At 44.1% G+C, this 16,058-nt stretch overlaps 1 protein-coding gene across 1 annotated transcript in view; it reads left to right on the top strand.

Moving 5' to 3' along the window:
• The first annotated feature begins 5,650 nt into the window (after positions 1-5,650).
• The window catches only part of me1 (malic enzyme 1, NADP(+)-dependent, cytosolic), a 254,649-nt gene continuing 244,241 nt past the window's right edge, over positions 5,651-16,058 (top strand). The window contains exon 1 of the mRNA XM_084336576.1: positions 5,651-5,923. Coding sequence (XP_084192702.1) covers positions 5,786-5,923 — 138 coding nt within the window. The 5' untranslated portion in view covers positions 5,651-5,785. The remainder of the gene's footprint in view (positions 5,924-16,058) is intronic.

The raw sequence follows: 16,058 nt of genomic DNA, 5'->3' as shown, positions 1-16,058 counted from the left end.
CTCTCTCTCTCTCTCTCTCTCTCTCTCTCTCTCTCTCTCTCCTATCCCCCTCCCTATCTCTCTCCCCCTTTCTCTCTCTATCTCCCTCTCCCCCTCTCCCCCCCCTCTCTCTCTCTCTGCACATTATCACCACATGTAGAACTTCCTACCAGTCATTCCAGCACTGTGATCACCACCTTTCCTTCTTTGATACGTACATGCTGATTAGAGGGGGCGGAGGGTGGTTCCTCTCCGAGTCCTGCCGGCCTCCCACACTCCCTCCGGCTGCCAGCTGGCCCACTGCCCAAGCCGCTAGACTCTAGCCTCCAGCTCCTGACATGGCCGGAGACGGCAGCAGCAGCAGCCGCGAGACCTCTTGGTAAATCATCCCGACGTGGAATGGAAGTGTCCTGGCAGGGCTGGACGTAGGGATGCTCTGTTATCTGTTAGAGGGGGGTTTGAGTGGAAGGCCCGTTTGATATCAACTTCTACAGGGGAAAAAGAGAGTAATGGCTGAACATTACCACCACAGTACCGGCAGGTTTTAGTTTGTACAGTCAACATATGTTTACATCCTCTTCTCCAAACCAACAACATGTATGTAACAGTATAGCCTACTAAATGCGTAAAGGAACACGCCAACTTTTGTGAATTCTAAGTAATTTTGATATAGACTGATGGTCATGATCAGCAGTATGGACATTAACTGAATTGTGTAAATAGAAGAGAATAGAACAGATTTGTATTAAGCATTTTCTTTAAAGGAACACGCCAACTTTTTGGGAAATTAGCTTATTTGCCATCTACCCTGGAGTTAGACAAGCAGATACATAGCCTACCCTTTTCTTCTCTGTGCATGCATTAGGCTTAGGGAACAGCCGCACCGATAGCCTAGCTTAGCGTCATTCACTGGAAGTAGGTGTGCCAGTGTAGCCTAGTTCCCAACAGTCATTCCAAATACAACTACAAAACGTTCCTGTAAAGATGTTGTGACCTGTGTATTTACCACGTGGAGAAATTAGACTTTTAGTTTTCTAAGCGGATATAGACTGTTTTGCTGAACCACTGCTGCATGGGCGCAGTGATTTCATCACCTAAAAAGCCCTGTTGTTTTTTGAAAAACTGGGCTTTTGAGGTGATGAAATCACTGCTTCCAGTGAATCACGCTAAGCTAGGCTAATGGAGCGGCTGTTCCCTAAGCCTAATGCATGCACAGAGAAGAAAAGGGTATCTATCTGCTTGTCTAACTCCAGGGTAGATGGCAAATAAGCTAATTTCCCAAAAAGTTGGCGTGTTCCTTTAAAGAAAATGCTTAATACAAATCTGTTCTATTCTCTTCTATTTACACAATTCAGTTAATGTCCATACTGCTGATCATGACCATCAGTCTATATCAAAATTACTTAGAATTCACTGTGACTACAGATATGGTATATATAGTGTAATCTGTCACCTAGAATCAGTGTTGCACATTTTCTGCTTTATTGAAGGGTAACAGATGACTGATCAATATGAGCTGAGAAATGGCTCCTTTGCCTGCTTCATGGAACACCTAGTATCTTCCATATGACCACTTGCAGAGATCTCAGTAGTGAATAACCATGTCAGGAAAACACCTTGTGTCTCCAAAGGGGTCAACTGTTTGGGATTCATAGGCCTCAGGGTCAGAAGACACAAACCTAGAGAACCATGTAAACGTTTAATTCAAGTAAACACATGATAATTACCTAAATTGGATACATAAGGTTTTCTCCCCAACAGCGGCATTCTGCTATTAACAGAGATGCACTGTGCTCAGGAAGAGACACATTACACAATAACATCTGAACCATCAAAAATTCAAAATCTATGACTGTGTCCTAAAGTTAGGCTGCTGAATTTGATTGCTTAGAGGCAGCGTCTATAACCAAAACCCCTAACTGTGGCTAATATCCTAATTCAGGAACTGGCCTTTAGGGGAGCCGCTAGCTGGAGTCCTCAAGTGAGATCATATTTTACAGTCAAAGCATTTGAGTAAAAGGTCTGCTGTGTAGACTCTGGGCCAAGATTACACAGGATGAATGCTATGCCTGCAGCCACTATAAATTATATCATATTCTGTTCTATTATATTCTATGCTATCCCACACACTATTACAAGCTATATAGATCAGTAGTTAGTTACTGATATTAAACTGTAACCGCTGTCTCAGGCATCTTTATGTTGACCAGCCCAATGCTATAGAAGCTCCAAACTGTTAGTGCTTCCAAGCCAAACCGCCCCTTGGCTGCCAAATAACATGTATGGCAAGACAGAGTCTGTAAGTGGAGCAGATACTGGTTGCCCCCCCCCCCCCGCCCCCCAGCAAGCAGAAAGAGGTCTGCCGTGTTGATGTGGGGCCAAGGGGGGAGAGGAACGAGGCAGCCTGCCAATGTGCCTGCAGGCCTAGTGAATCAGCGCCTCAACCTATCTAACAGTTTGATCTGTGAATCAGCAAGAACGGGCAGCCCAGAGCCAGGCGACCATACTGCACTGCACTGGTGGTCAACTCACATTCTAATAATACAAGTTTCATACTTCTTTTTCTTTCTGTGTAAGTCAGTCAGTAAGCCAGTCAGTCAGTCAGTCAGCCAGCCAGTAAGCCATCCTATCTTGTTATCTGTTTCTACACACACACACACACATCCCACAATCCAGATCAAGATCTCTAGATAAACAACTTTCTTTCAAATCTGCTTGCCCCAGAGCCCATATAATCTCTCTTTATCTCTGTGCATGCAGACATACTGATAGGAACCGTTGCACATTAGTGTAGGACAGGCAGGGCTGTACAGGCTACTGTTAGTCTAGATTGAACACCACTGTAAGTCTCCCATAGTTACTGAGTCAACATACAGGAGGCCTATACCCTGTGCCTCTGCACATACATGACATAATCTTCTTACATATTTTGTCCACATGAAGCACGGATCCCTGGCATGTCTTTGCGGTAGATGCCATGAACTCGATTCCTCGAAAGTAAGGGGCAGTGAATATTTATTTATCTCGACATCAAACAAAAAGCGATCTGTCTGTGAGGCAAGAGCATCATAGGTTCAGACTCACAGAGTGAGTGAGGGGGCTGTACCTGATGGAGTTCCAAGTTAAGTTCAACACCAGGTCCAGTTGACTTTGCCCCAAGACCATGTGCAGGTGTGTGTGTGTGGAGGGGGGGGGGGTGTCAAGCCTGAATTCAAGCCTGAGAAGAAAATTGCACTATGTGTGCCACGCACACACACACACAACACCAAGGGATTAGTGTAATTTTCTTTTTATACCCCCCCTGTTTATGTCTATTATTTCTCACTCTTGTCTTTATTATTTTAATACTGTGTTTTAGGACTGTGTTGTTATTATCTAGGACTGTGTGACTGTTAGCACCTAGGGCTGCATTTTTAATTTCGTTGTACCATTCTTGTGACAATGACAATAAAGATCATTCATTCATTCATCAAAGAGAAGTAGGCTATTCTCGGTCCTCGATCCACAATGGTGGAATGAACCACAGTTAGAACAGCTGAAATGTTCCACCGTCGACTAAAAACACACTTCAATCAACATCTGAAATGAAGAAAAAAAAAGTGACTATTATGTCCTTTGTTACTAAGGAATTTACCTTGCCTATATTACTGCCTACCTACTATGCTAATACAGTATGTCTATACTATTATGCACTCAAGACTGTAGCATTCAAGTTCAACACTGTTTGACGAACAATATCACTTAAGCATTACATCACGCGCAGGAGTGTGTTATACTCATTAGATCACGCCTGGGGTGGTTGTTAGGCCCGACGCGCAGCGGAGGATCGTTAGACCCCCCTAGGCGTGATCTAATGAGTATAACACACGACTTCAAGTGATGTAATGCTTTTATACAATGGCCGAATTCACCCAACCTTATTGCTATACAATAAACACACAGTAATTGAAGCATAATGGAGATTTATTCACAAAACCATACGCAGAGAAAGTAGATCCAATAGTAGATCCAAGTCTGACAAAACATTTATTTTTTATTTTTAAATCGACGGCCATTTTTATTTTATTTTTTTGTCTGCGATTTTTCATGACAAACCAATTACATAATCCAACATATGTGTAACGAACTAACATATTCCAGTTGACTATCTTTTTTGGAGGATTCGTTCAAAAGATATTCATACTTCCATTTGTAATGGCGGACTCATTCAGACTCATTAAAATTTAAAAAAAATAAAAAATAGGTTGTGGGAGGGATCTGGGGTCACGTGGAGTGTGTTATACGAAATAACAACGGCTAACTTGACTGTTTCAGCCAATCAGAATCGAGATATTTGCATGCCATTGTATAATGACCCTTAGATGCCAGAGTTGTACCCTTCCTTGTTGTACATAATTTGGATAAAAGCGCCATCTAAATGATTTATGTAAAATTCAGAGCGATATCAGGTCTATACAAGACCAAGACCAAAATAGACAAGAAACATCATGTCATAATCGAATCATTCTCATCATAAAAAGATACTCAGCATGTTTTGGCAGGGCCATGGAATTAATGCAGCACCGGTTGAGAGAAAAGTGTATTTTGTGCCTCTTCTTAATTCTTAGATAGGCAAGGGAAAAAAACGTAATGTCAATATACCCAGTAGTAGTGGCTGAGAACACGATGAGACAAGCAGAGACAACAAAGAAGACTACGGCCCTAGCTAAGATGTCCTCTGTATCTACAGCAGAGGTCTGCAGATTGACTTCTCTCCCAGTCCCAGAGTCTCACAGTATTTCCGTCAATCTCTCACGCCACATGCAAGCTCCCCCCTCGCCTGATCTTGCATAACCCTCCCACTCTGACAGATTTGACCTTGGTTTCATACATCATACAAGAACAAATGCTCACGACCCATGACCGCGTTCGCGCTAAAGATAAGCCATAAATTTAAATGTCTATGAATTTCCAAGGCTCGTAAAAAGAAGCACAGCTGTTAAGACTATGTAGTCTATGGATTTGTAATCAGATGTATGTACAGAGTTGTAGTATTAATATGTACAGTGATACAGGTATAGAGACACTATGCTAAGTCATATTGGCCAGCATGCAGCATAGTAAGAGTATAGGTAAGGGATATGTACAGTTATAGATATAGTATCTGATACGTAAAAAGGATTGTATGCAGGTATGTGCAGACAGATGTGGATAAATATATATACGGTATACAGCATTATTGTATTATATGCAGGTAGGCTATATAAGTAGGCACATATAATTATTTTATTCAGGTATATTCAGACAGATATATATGGATATATATATATATATGCAGTAAATATAAATATGTATATATACAGTATATAGAGCACTATTGTACATGCTATCATACAGAGTTATATGGGTAAACTATAGTTAGAGGTAGTTAAGATTATACGATTACTATGATTACAGTGTAAGGCAGATCTAGAAAGCAGTAGTAGTAGTAGTAGTAGTAGGCTATAGTATAAACTGAGTATAGGCAACAGAGTGTGACATAATTCATTGTTAATTAATTATTTCCCAGAAGTCCAGTGACGACATTGAAGCAATATAAACACATAATTCATTGATAACGGGGGAGTATACTACAGTAGACCCCCCCCCTCCCCCTCGGAGAGACAGTGCGCTCGGAGCTGTCTGTCGCCTGGCAGCTGTCACTGTGTCAGAGAAACCACACGAGCGGCCGCCACACCGGGGACGCGTCCACTTGTTGAGTAGAAGAACAGTTCAACCGTCCGCGCTATTTATAAAGAGAGACTGACAGGCCGGCCGGCAAACAAACATGGCACACGGTGTGGTCAGACGAGAGTCCGTGGACACGGAGATGCACAAGTCCGAAGGAGAAGGAGACCCAAATAAAACCTTCGTGTACACGAAGAGGAGGGGGTATGACGTGACGCGCAACCCGCACCTGAACAAGGTAAACTGAAACACAACGAGGCGTCGTGCTGTTTGAAGTTTGTTGAAGGTGTTTATTAATACGGTTACAAAGCAGTTGGTCGGCAGCGGCTGGAAGCTATATCAGCTTTAGACTCTATATTTAGATTTAAAGGGACCAAACACTACTCGCCCTGAGAGACGCGTTTGTTGCTGAAGTTGGTTCATCTGCCGCTTTTCTAGTGAGTTCTCTAGTTGCATCGGATGAACCCTCCCTCCTCCAGACCCCACGGTGTAAAGCAGCTCGTTTTGTAAACACTGGAAGCTTGTTGTCGGATTTGAAGTGTCAACACTGTGTCCTGACTGTTCATAGAACCAGTCAGGACACCGTTTTCACATAATAATGTATGATGTTTTGCGTAATTGTACATTTTTAGAATAGGGATTTAAACCAATATAATCTGCGTTCTCTTCCTTCCATTGGTAAAAAGGGAAATAAGGAACTGTGTTTTTTTTGTGTTGCATAATCATTGTGCTGAGAAGCCCTGGCCTTGTAAAACCCTGCCGGTAATCCTGCCATGTCATGAGTTGACAGGTTGAACTTGTTCCTCCTTTTGTGGTAGAACCAGTCAGGACACAGTTTTTACATACAGTATGTACAATGTTTTGCATAATTGTTGCTGATGAAGGCCATGAGCATTACACTGGCATTAGACATTAGGCTACATTGCTCCTTGATATTCCGTATAGGCCTATATTCTTTTCTCTAAACAAAGTAGGCCTTGCCAAATAATAACCCAACTCTTAACAAAGAGCCACTGACATAGGGCTGCCAGCGCCCAGTGACCTTCCAGTGGTTTCTCTTATAGTATTTGGATGGGGCCCCACAAGCCTATGTTTCACTTCTCAGTGTTGGCAGTCTCTGTCCATGGTGCTGAATGGCAACCTCCACAACAGGCTAGTGTCACCAGGTCAGTCAGTAGGTCAGTCACCCAGTCACCAGTGTCACTGCCATGTTTCTGTCAGATTAACTTGACTCTAAATAAAACATTATAGGTCATACTTCAAGTCAACATGAGAGGCTCATTTAGATTTATTGTGTGGCATATTTTCCTTAAATGGGAACTATCTTATAAATGGCCTTTTTGAGTGTTTAGCATTGTTTCCTAGCTATGTGAACTTATATTAATATGATCTATGTCTCAAAATTCTCATATTGGTGCATTCTTCCAATTCTCCTCTCACAATATTCACCCTCACTGAACTGAGTCATCTGCAAATGTGCCTATCTGTGATGTCATAAAGACACTGCTGCATGTTAATGTTGAGATAGAAGATGAGCTGCACACAGTGGCACCTGCAGCCCAGGCTCAAAACGGCTCGAGATCTTGAGGTAGAAAAATGCTGTTTTTGAGGACTTGATTAGAAATACAAAACAATGAATAAAAAAATATATATATTACAGAGGTGTTCCATAGACTCACAGGAATTGTGTAAAAGTGCCCAAATAGTGAAAGAAATAGTAAAATAGTTCCCCTTTAAAATGGGGGACCTCATTTAAAGCGCCAGTGAAGAGACACTTACTATTTACAGTGGGTAGCATTTCTAGGTACTGTAGGAAGTTGACATTTTCAAGTTTAAGGCTGTCTCAAATGAATAATTCTTCTGTTACCTACAGTCAAATGAGGTAGCTCATTAGGAAGGTCCCTAGCTAGGTAGTCTCACGTAGCACTACGTTAGCGCTGTGGAGATCGGTCTGGCTGAGCCTATTATCATTCTGGTACAGGGGGGGGGGGGAAAGCTCTGGCTTGTTTGTATTTCTTTAAAATAGTGTCGCAGGGGGCGGCTAGGTGGCGCAGTGGGCAAGGCGCTCACCACCAACGCAGGAGATGCTGGGTTCGAGCCCAGCTCTCGGCGTTGCTACCAGCTTGGCTGGTCGTTCATACTAATACAATTGGTAGTATTAGGGGGTGGGAAGCTGGTGGGTGGGGATCGGACGTTGTGGACAGTGACTCCTACAGGTCGGTTGGTGCGCCTGCCGCAGACCCTGCACAGTAGAATCAGGAAGCGACGAGGGCGGCGTGTCCCTCCCACGCAGACCCTCGCCGCTGAGAGATCGCGCTGTACAGTTGAAAAGATGCGACGGCTGCCTCCTCGAGTACCGGAGGGGACACGTGATGCAAGGCTTCGTCCACATTGCAGCCGGCTTGGGGGAGGCATGGCCTAACAGCGTTCGAGACAGGGGAGGGTAGAATTGGACGATACGAAATTGGGATGGGAGAAAAATAGAAAATGGGAGAAAAAGTAGATACAAAAAAAAAAATAAAAATAGTGTCGCAGATAGTGGAAGGGGAGGAGAATTCCAAACTGAAATAGTCTGCCAATGGCAGCTTATACCCACAGTCTATATCCTGTGAGACAGACTGCTAACTAGGTGACAAGGTGAAAGGAAGCCACATAGCTGATGTGTTTCCTAACGGAGCAGGACAAAGACCAATAAGGAGAAAGCTTTATGATTGAATGTGTTAAGTGGGATTCATTTAAAATGCATGTAATATTTTATTGGGCAGTTTTTATTTTCGCCCCGGAGTGCAGGATGGATCAGTGACAAAATCTCGGCACTTACAAGGAGGAATATAATTTTGATGTGTGCAATGTGAGACCTTTCTTTTTGGCATACATTGATACATTGATTGATGGTCATTTCTCCATTTGATTGAAACTTTAATCCTCCTCGACCCAGTGGATCCTGAGTCCAACTCGCTCTTATCACATCTTATTACCATGCCGTTTGCACTAACAGGACACCGATTGACTTCATGTAGCCTAGACTTTATTACTGTAAGACCTAATTTATTACAACATAATAATAAAAAGAATATGCAGACAGACTAAAATCAAGGCCTAGACTTTGTACCGTTTCATGTTTGTATGACACATCTCTGCCTGTAGTTGAGACACCAATGCTACCAGAACTAAAGAGCACATGGTATAGAAGCCAATGCGAAGGTCATGGATCCTTGCAAAGATATGGATTATTACTATATCGTCATTCACCATATGTAGGCTATACCTTTAAAGGAACACGCCAACATTATTGGAAATGCACTTACCGTCTTCTCCAGAGTCAGACAAGAAGATAGATACCAGTAGAAAAAAATATAGATTTTCAGTAGAAAAGGAAATAGGTATTTATGTTCTTGTGTGACTCTGGAGAACATGGTAAGTGCATTTCCCATAATGATGGCGTGTTTCTTTATAGTTTAACTTCATCATTTTTAAAACTGGACCCTATTTCTTTTGAGGGAGATCGCTTCAGCCGACAGCCGCAAAACGGGCTGCTATGTAATCACAGTGGGCAAGTGTAATGGAGGTAGCGCGTGTCTATCCACAGTCACGATGGACTGTGTATAGTGAAATGGCTGTGGACGTTAAGCGGTACTGCAAGTAAACTCACTCCCCAGAGGCATCCAGACCCATTACTAAGAAGTGAATTCACCTCTTGGTATAGTGGTCTGTGATGCCGCCTGGGTTCGACTCCCACTCAGGGCATGTCAAATGACACTGGTTACACAAACATGCACATCAAATTACGTCCACTAAAAGAGATTTTTTTTGCCTTTAGGAAAAGGTGCTTTGGTATACGATTTTCTTCTCTTGGACTGGCAGTAGTCATCAGGATAAAACATACAAGTGTTTTCATCAATTTGTAGCATAACTAGTCACACTCAGCATCCAACAAAGGTAGTCTATGATTATTATTTTGTTGTTACGTTGTTCCCTGTTCCCCTCCCTTAGCTGCCCCCTCCTGAAAGCACCTTGGGTCTCCTCACTCTCCTGAAAGGCGCTATATAAATTTAAGATATTATTAGTATTATTATTAAAACTGTGCAAAGTGTGGCTCTTGGTACAATTCAGATTATGTGCAAACACAAATCATTGTTTTATGTATTTTAGATAATGCAACGCTTTCTGTTTTCCAACAAGACAAACAAATCATAAAAAAAAAAACGTTTGCCCCGTGTTATTTCATTGTGATTACATTGTGACTGATTACATTGCAGCCCGTTTGTGTATGATCTCCCTCAATACTGGACCAATTACAAAACATGTTGTCTCTGTTATTCATTGAGACCCCATGTAGCCCGTCTCGTATTGCCATCTCTGCATTGTGTTACAGTTCGACCCCTGCTAACTCATTCCCCGCCAACAATGTTTATACGTTATTGGGTGCCATCCTTTGAACGCCAAACACGTATATATATGTTATTTGATCGGTTTTCCTTTTTTTTCAATATTTGTATTCATTATTTTTCCGGGGACCTCTGTGTTACCATAGGGAATGAGTCTGAGATCGCCAAAGTGCAATACCAGCCGCATCCAGCTAGACGGCGGTATCGAGCACCCTTTGCAACCTTGTATCTTGGCCAGTGCAATGGTCAAATGTCACCGGGCTCACTTTTCTTTGTCGGGCGAATGGAGCGGTTATAACGATTGGATTGAGACGCGTCAAATGCTCCCGATGCATGATGTGTGGTGGATTATGTTGGCGACACGATCAACACCAATACTGGGACTTACAATCAGATAATTGGAATATTCTTTTTGGGGTACATCCCAGTGAAGGTAAGTATGATATCAATCCTGCGTTGATCCAACCATGTCTTCACCCCGATCGCAACATATGTGTGTAACGTTACTCCACACGCTGCTATTTCGACTGGTATTGTATGTGGGTTATGTCGTGGACCAGATGGACATAGGATGGACCAGATGGCGATCAAATAATTGGAATATTCTTTTTGGAATACCACCGACCACAGGTAAGGACAATCTGATGTCAATTTCAGCTTGATCGTGCAAGGTTATCATACCCATCCCCCTGATCGGCGTGTGTTGTGGTAATAAATAATTACGTTACTGGCAATCAAATAATCAGAAACGACCCCCACCCCTTTCATGTATTCATGATGAAACATAATACCTATCATATGCATTTGATTTGAAAATAGTAGCGGGTCCAGGCACAAAACAGTGCCTGGACTGTTCTTATTATTTTTGTTTATTTGCACTGTGTAGCTGCTACTTCAAGAGCACTGTGTAGCTGCTACTTCAAGAGCACCATGTAGCTGCTACTTCAAGAGCATCATGTAGCTGCTACTTCAAGAGCACCATGTAGCTGCTACTTCAAGAGCACCATGTAGCTGCTACTTCAAGAGCACTGTGTAGCTGCTACTTCAAGAGCACCGTGTAGCTGCTACTTCAAGAGCACTGTGTAGCTGTTACTTCAAGAGCACCGTGTAGCTGCTACTTCAAGAGCATCATGTAGCTGCTACTTCAAGAGCACCATGTAGCTGCTACTTCAAGAGCACTGTGTAGCTGCTACTCCAAGAGCACCGTGTAGCTGCTACTTCAAGAGCATCATGTAGCTGCTACTTCAAGAGCACCGTGTAGCTGCTACTTCAAGAGCACCATGTAGCTGCTACTTCAAGAGCACTGTGTAGCTGCTACTTCAAGAGCACCGTGTAGCTGCTACTTCAAGAGCACTGTGTAGCTGTTACTTCAAGAGCACCGTGTAGCTGCTACTTCAAGAGCATCATGTAGCTGCTACTTCAAGAGCACCATGTAGCTGCTACTTCAAGAGCACTGTGTAGCTGCTACTCCAAGAGCACCGTGTAGCTGCTACTTCAAGAGCATCATGTAGCTGCTACTTCAAGAGCACCGTGTAGCTGCTACTTCAAGAGCACCATGTAGCTGCTACTTCAAGAGCACTGTGTAGCTGCTACTTCAAGAGCACTGTGTAGCTGCTACTTCAAGAGCACCGTGTAGCTGCTACTTCAAGAGCACCATGTAGCTGCTACTTCAAGAGCATCATGTAGCTGCTACTTCAAGAGCACCGTGTAGCTGCTACTTCAAGAGCACCATGTAGCTGCTACTTCAAGAGCACTGTGTAGCTGCTACTTCAAGAGCACTGTGTAGCTGCTACTTCAAGAGCACCGTGTAGCTGCTACTTCAAGAGCACCGTGTAGCTGCTACTTCAAGAGCACTGTGTAGCTGCTACTTCAAGAGCACCGTGTAGCTGCTACTTCAAGAGCACCGTGTAGCTGCTACTTCAAGAGCACTGTGTAGCTGCTACTTCAAGAGCACCGTGTAGCTGCTACTTCAAGAGCACCGTGTAGCTGCTACTTCAAGAGCACCGTGTAGCTGCTACTTCACACCTCTGTTCTCAGTCGCCCCTCTCACATCCCTTCAGAAGTTAACAAGTTTACCCTCCTCCTCAGACTTACAAGCAGAACTCCAGTCAATGCTGTGTGGGTCTTATTGCCCGAGCCTACAGTATCTGATAAAGGCTGGCGTTTTACCACAGCTGAAGCGTCTGCGTGCCAGGAGGGCCCGCCCACAGCTGATAAGTCAGTCACTGGAGTTCAAACACTCCAGTCTCCCTGGGTGCTGAGGTTCAGCCCGCCAACCGCCCGCACAGAGACCCGTTTGTTAGGGCTTAATGACCGGGAGACCACGTCTCACACACACGCACGCACGCACGCACGCACGCACGCACGCACGCACGCACGCACGCACGCACGCACGCACGCACGCACACACACACACACACACACACACACACACACACACACACTGGCCGAGATGTGTGCAGGTGTGTGTGTGTGTGTGTGTGTGTGTGTGTGTGTGTGTGTGTGTGTGTGTGTGTGAGACGTGCACTATGGCTGAGGGGGAGGAGAATGAGGTCAGATTTGGTAATCCAGGTGTGTCCTATCAGAAGGTAGAAGGTGTTGAGGGATGTCATTCTTTCTGCAGTCTCTGGGTAGCGGCGGGGAGGGGAGGGGGTTAGGTTGGATGGTAGATACTGCCATTAACATACCTGAGGTTGTTGTTATTTTGTTATTACGGTCAGTAATAACCTTAACCTTCCTGAAGTAGGCTGTAACAGTGAAGACGGAATACAGTGTTTCCCATTGTTTCATCATAGATTACTTGTGGTGGTGGCTGCCTGGCGAGGGTGCGTTAGATACGCATGGTGAAAAAGAAGCACTGTTGTGTTCATATGTTACTTTTTTCAGTTTTGAGGAATCTATTTGCGGTGGGTCCGTGGGATATTGCGGTGGGCTTCCATAAATTAAGCTATGCATGGGAAATGCTGGAATGTAAGAGAGGAGAGAGAAGTGTGACCATGAGAGTGGTAACTGTACTGTTTGTTACAGCTCTGTGCATGTGTTGGTTTACTGTCACTAGTCTATTCAAACAGTGGTGGAATTAATAACCTGACCCGCCAGATGGTCTGTTACAAAGAACCATCTGGGAAGTCGTCCTTTGAAACTGTTTTGAAAAGAGCAGGCATTTAAAAATGACGCCCTGTAGTCGCTGGTAGTTCCTCAGAGGATGCTGATTGGTCCAAACCACTGTTGTTCGGGCACAAGCACATAACTTGAAGCCTGACTAGATGGATTCTTGTGTGATCTTGTGATCTCCAGATTTGGGAATTGAAATGTATTCTTTTGCAACCCTGAAGTCCAAATCAGAGGGAAGGCGTCGCCTGGCAATGCGATCAGCTGTCGCGCAACAACAATCGCTTAGCACCCCACACCACACACGATTATCCAGTTTACAACTGGATAAAAGTATACGTTCACACTAATAAAACAAATTGTCGGGGGGGTCAGGTGGCGTAGCAGAGATTGCGTTCGTCACCAACGCTGGAGACGCTGGGTTCGCGTGTTCGAATCCAGCTCCCGGCGTTGTCACCAGCTTGGCTGGCCGTTCACATTAATACAATTGGCAGTATTAGGGGGTGGGGAAAGCTGGCGGGTGGGTCCTGGGCGTTGTGGACAGCGACCCCTAAAGTTCGGTCGGGGCGCCTGCTCAGCGAGGGTAGGATCTGGAGAGAGGTAGTGAGGCCTCCCACACGTTACACTCTCCCAGTGAGAATCTGCGCGGCCAGGCTGGCTGCCGGCTGGCTGCACATGCGTTGGAGGAAAGCATGTGACAGTCTCCGGCCTCTCAGACCAACAGTAGGGGAAAGTGCGCAACAACCAGGAAGGGGGTTGGGAATTGGCATAACGACTAACAGTGGGATGGGAGAAAAATCGGAAAAAAGGAGGAAAAAAAAAGATAATACAAAAAAATAAAAAAATTTGTCTATTGGCTGAGCGAACCTGGCATTCGTGTGACATCACGTCCTGAATCAACCAGGAAATAACTAATGCTAGTTGTTGTCATCGTCAATGTTTTTTCATAATCACTAAATGCATTCAGTGCTGATCTAACAAAATGGATTTATGGAAAGTTCAATGCCGAACCACAAAGCTTCTGGAAGGGTTAGCATGACACGCTTACAGCTCTTCCTATTCGTACAGCGATGGTCTACCGGCAGCAAAAAAAGTAAGACACTTTTTTTCCACCAGTTAACCTGAAAGGCGTGCTGATCAGCAGTAATGCAATGTCATGATTGTCGATTGATCGATAAATAGACAAATTCGTTAATGTAGGCTATATTAAGCAGCACATATAAATTAATAACTAACTTAGTTAATTAATAATTAACATAAATATCATGGTAGTAATACGTAGGTTATTGATCAATACATTTATATTACAAATGATACACCAGTAGTTATTTCCTCATTGTCCTTGCTGTGTCGCCTGTCGATAACGTTCTATTGGTCGCCTGGCTTAAAAAATCGGTCGCCTGGCAAAAATCGCCCGCCGTGTGCATTGGACTTGAGAGTCACGCTGAGTAATGGACCTGTCTCAAACCCTGCCCCTTTTCTTGATCCTCCAATCACAACTGTCGCTTACCTCGGACAAACTTGGTTTGTCCGAGGTAAGCGACAGTTGTGATTGGAGGATCAAGAAAAGGGGCAGGGTTTGAGACAGGTCCATTAGTCTGAGACCCAGGTCTGTTAAATCCTGTTTGTGCTCTTGGACCGACTACCCAACTGAAACATCATTGTATTTTAATTCCCCAACCGTGACCCTGTTAACGGGCAGTCAAACTTACATTCTGGAGACTTTAATCTTTCCCTGACCCTAATCGAAATGCCATTTAAAGAAAGCATTGCACAATATGGCATTAAAGTGCCTATTTCAGGGTGGGGCCTTTATTTTCTGTCTTTTATAAACTTGCTTAATTGAATTTACCTAATCGTGTTGTGAGCCCGTTTCCTGTTGCCGCGGGTCTTCAGACTAAGAGGTTATTTGTTTGTGATAGGGGTCACTCTGGAGGCCCCTACATTCAGCTCTTAAATCTGGCTGAGTACGCTGTTTGTTTACATCTCAATTTACACCTCTGCTGCTCCCTGAATAGGTCCTGTGTGTACAAGAGGGCTCTTAAACACACTGCTCGCATTAGTTGACCCAAAAACATGTTGAAGCGTGATTGGTGTACCACCGAGGACGTTATAGGCTATGTTTTGTCTATATAAATGATATTCAGTTAGTAACCAGGTGGGATCAGTGTAATGTGTTGGTCCGGCCACTAAGAGCTGCATGTGGAAACTGCTTTACCCTCAATGATTGTACAACACAGGACTCAGCATTTTGGTCAGCTCTGTGTAGTGATACAAGACTGGTGTTCTTTTTCTTTCTCTTTCTCTTTCTCTCTCTCTTTCTCTCTCTCTGCTCTCTCTCTCTCTCTCTCTCTCTCTCTCTCTCTCTCTCTCTCTCTCTCTCTTTCTCTCTCTCTCTCTCTCTCTCTCTCTCTCTCTCTCTCTCTCTCTCTCTCTCTCTCTCTTTCCTTTTCTCTCTCGTACCTTCTCTATCTCTTTCCTTCTCCCTCTCTCTTTCCTTCTCTCTCTCTGCTATCTCCCCCATTCCTCTTTCTCTCCATCTACCTTACTCTCTCTCTCCCCCTCCCTCTCTCTTTCTCCATCTACGTTGCTATGTCTCCATCGACCTTGCTATCTCTCTCTCCCCTTCTCTCTCTCACTCTCTCTCTCTCTCTCTCTCCCTCTCTCTCTCTCTCTCTCTCTCTCTCTCTCTCTCTCTCTCTCTCTCTCTCTCTCTCTCTCTCTCTCTCTCTCTCGCTCTCTCTCTCTCTCTCTGTATTAAAGTGGTGAGAAGAGAGTGAATGTTACAGGAGTGGCTTCTCTTTGATGTTTCACGAGGAGGGTTTTCCGTGCCGTCTTAAAGCTGCTTGTTGTAATGAGTCTGAGGCACAACAT

The sequence above is a fragment of the Notolepis coatsorum genome (genome assembly GCF_963971535.1).
Source record: "Notolepis coatsorum genome assembly, chromosome: 19".
In the NCBI taxonomy this organism is placed as follows: Eukaryota; Metazoa; Chordata; class Actinopteri; order Aulopiformes; family Paralepididae; genus Notolepis; species Notolepis coatsorum.
This window is presented reverse-complemented; position numbering and strand designations above follow the sequence as displayed.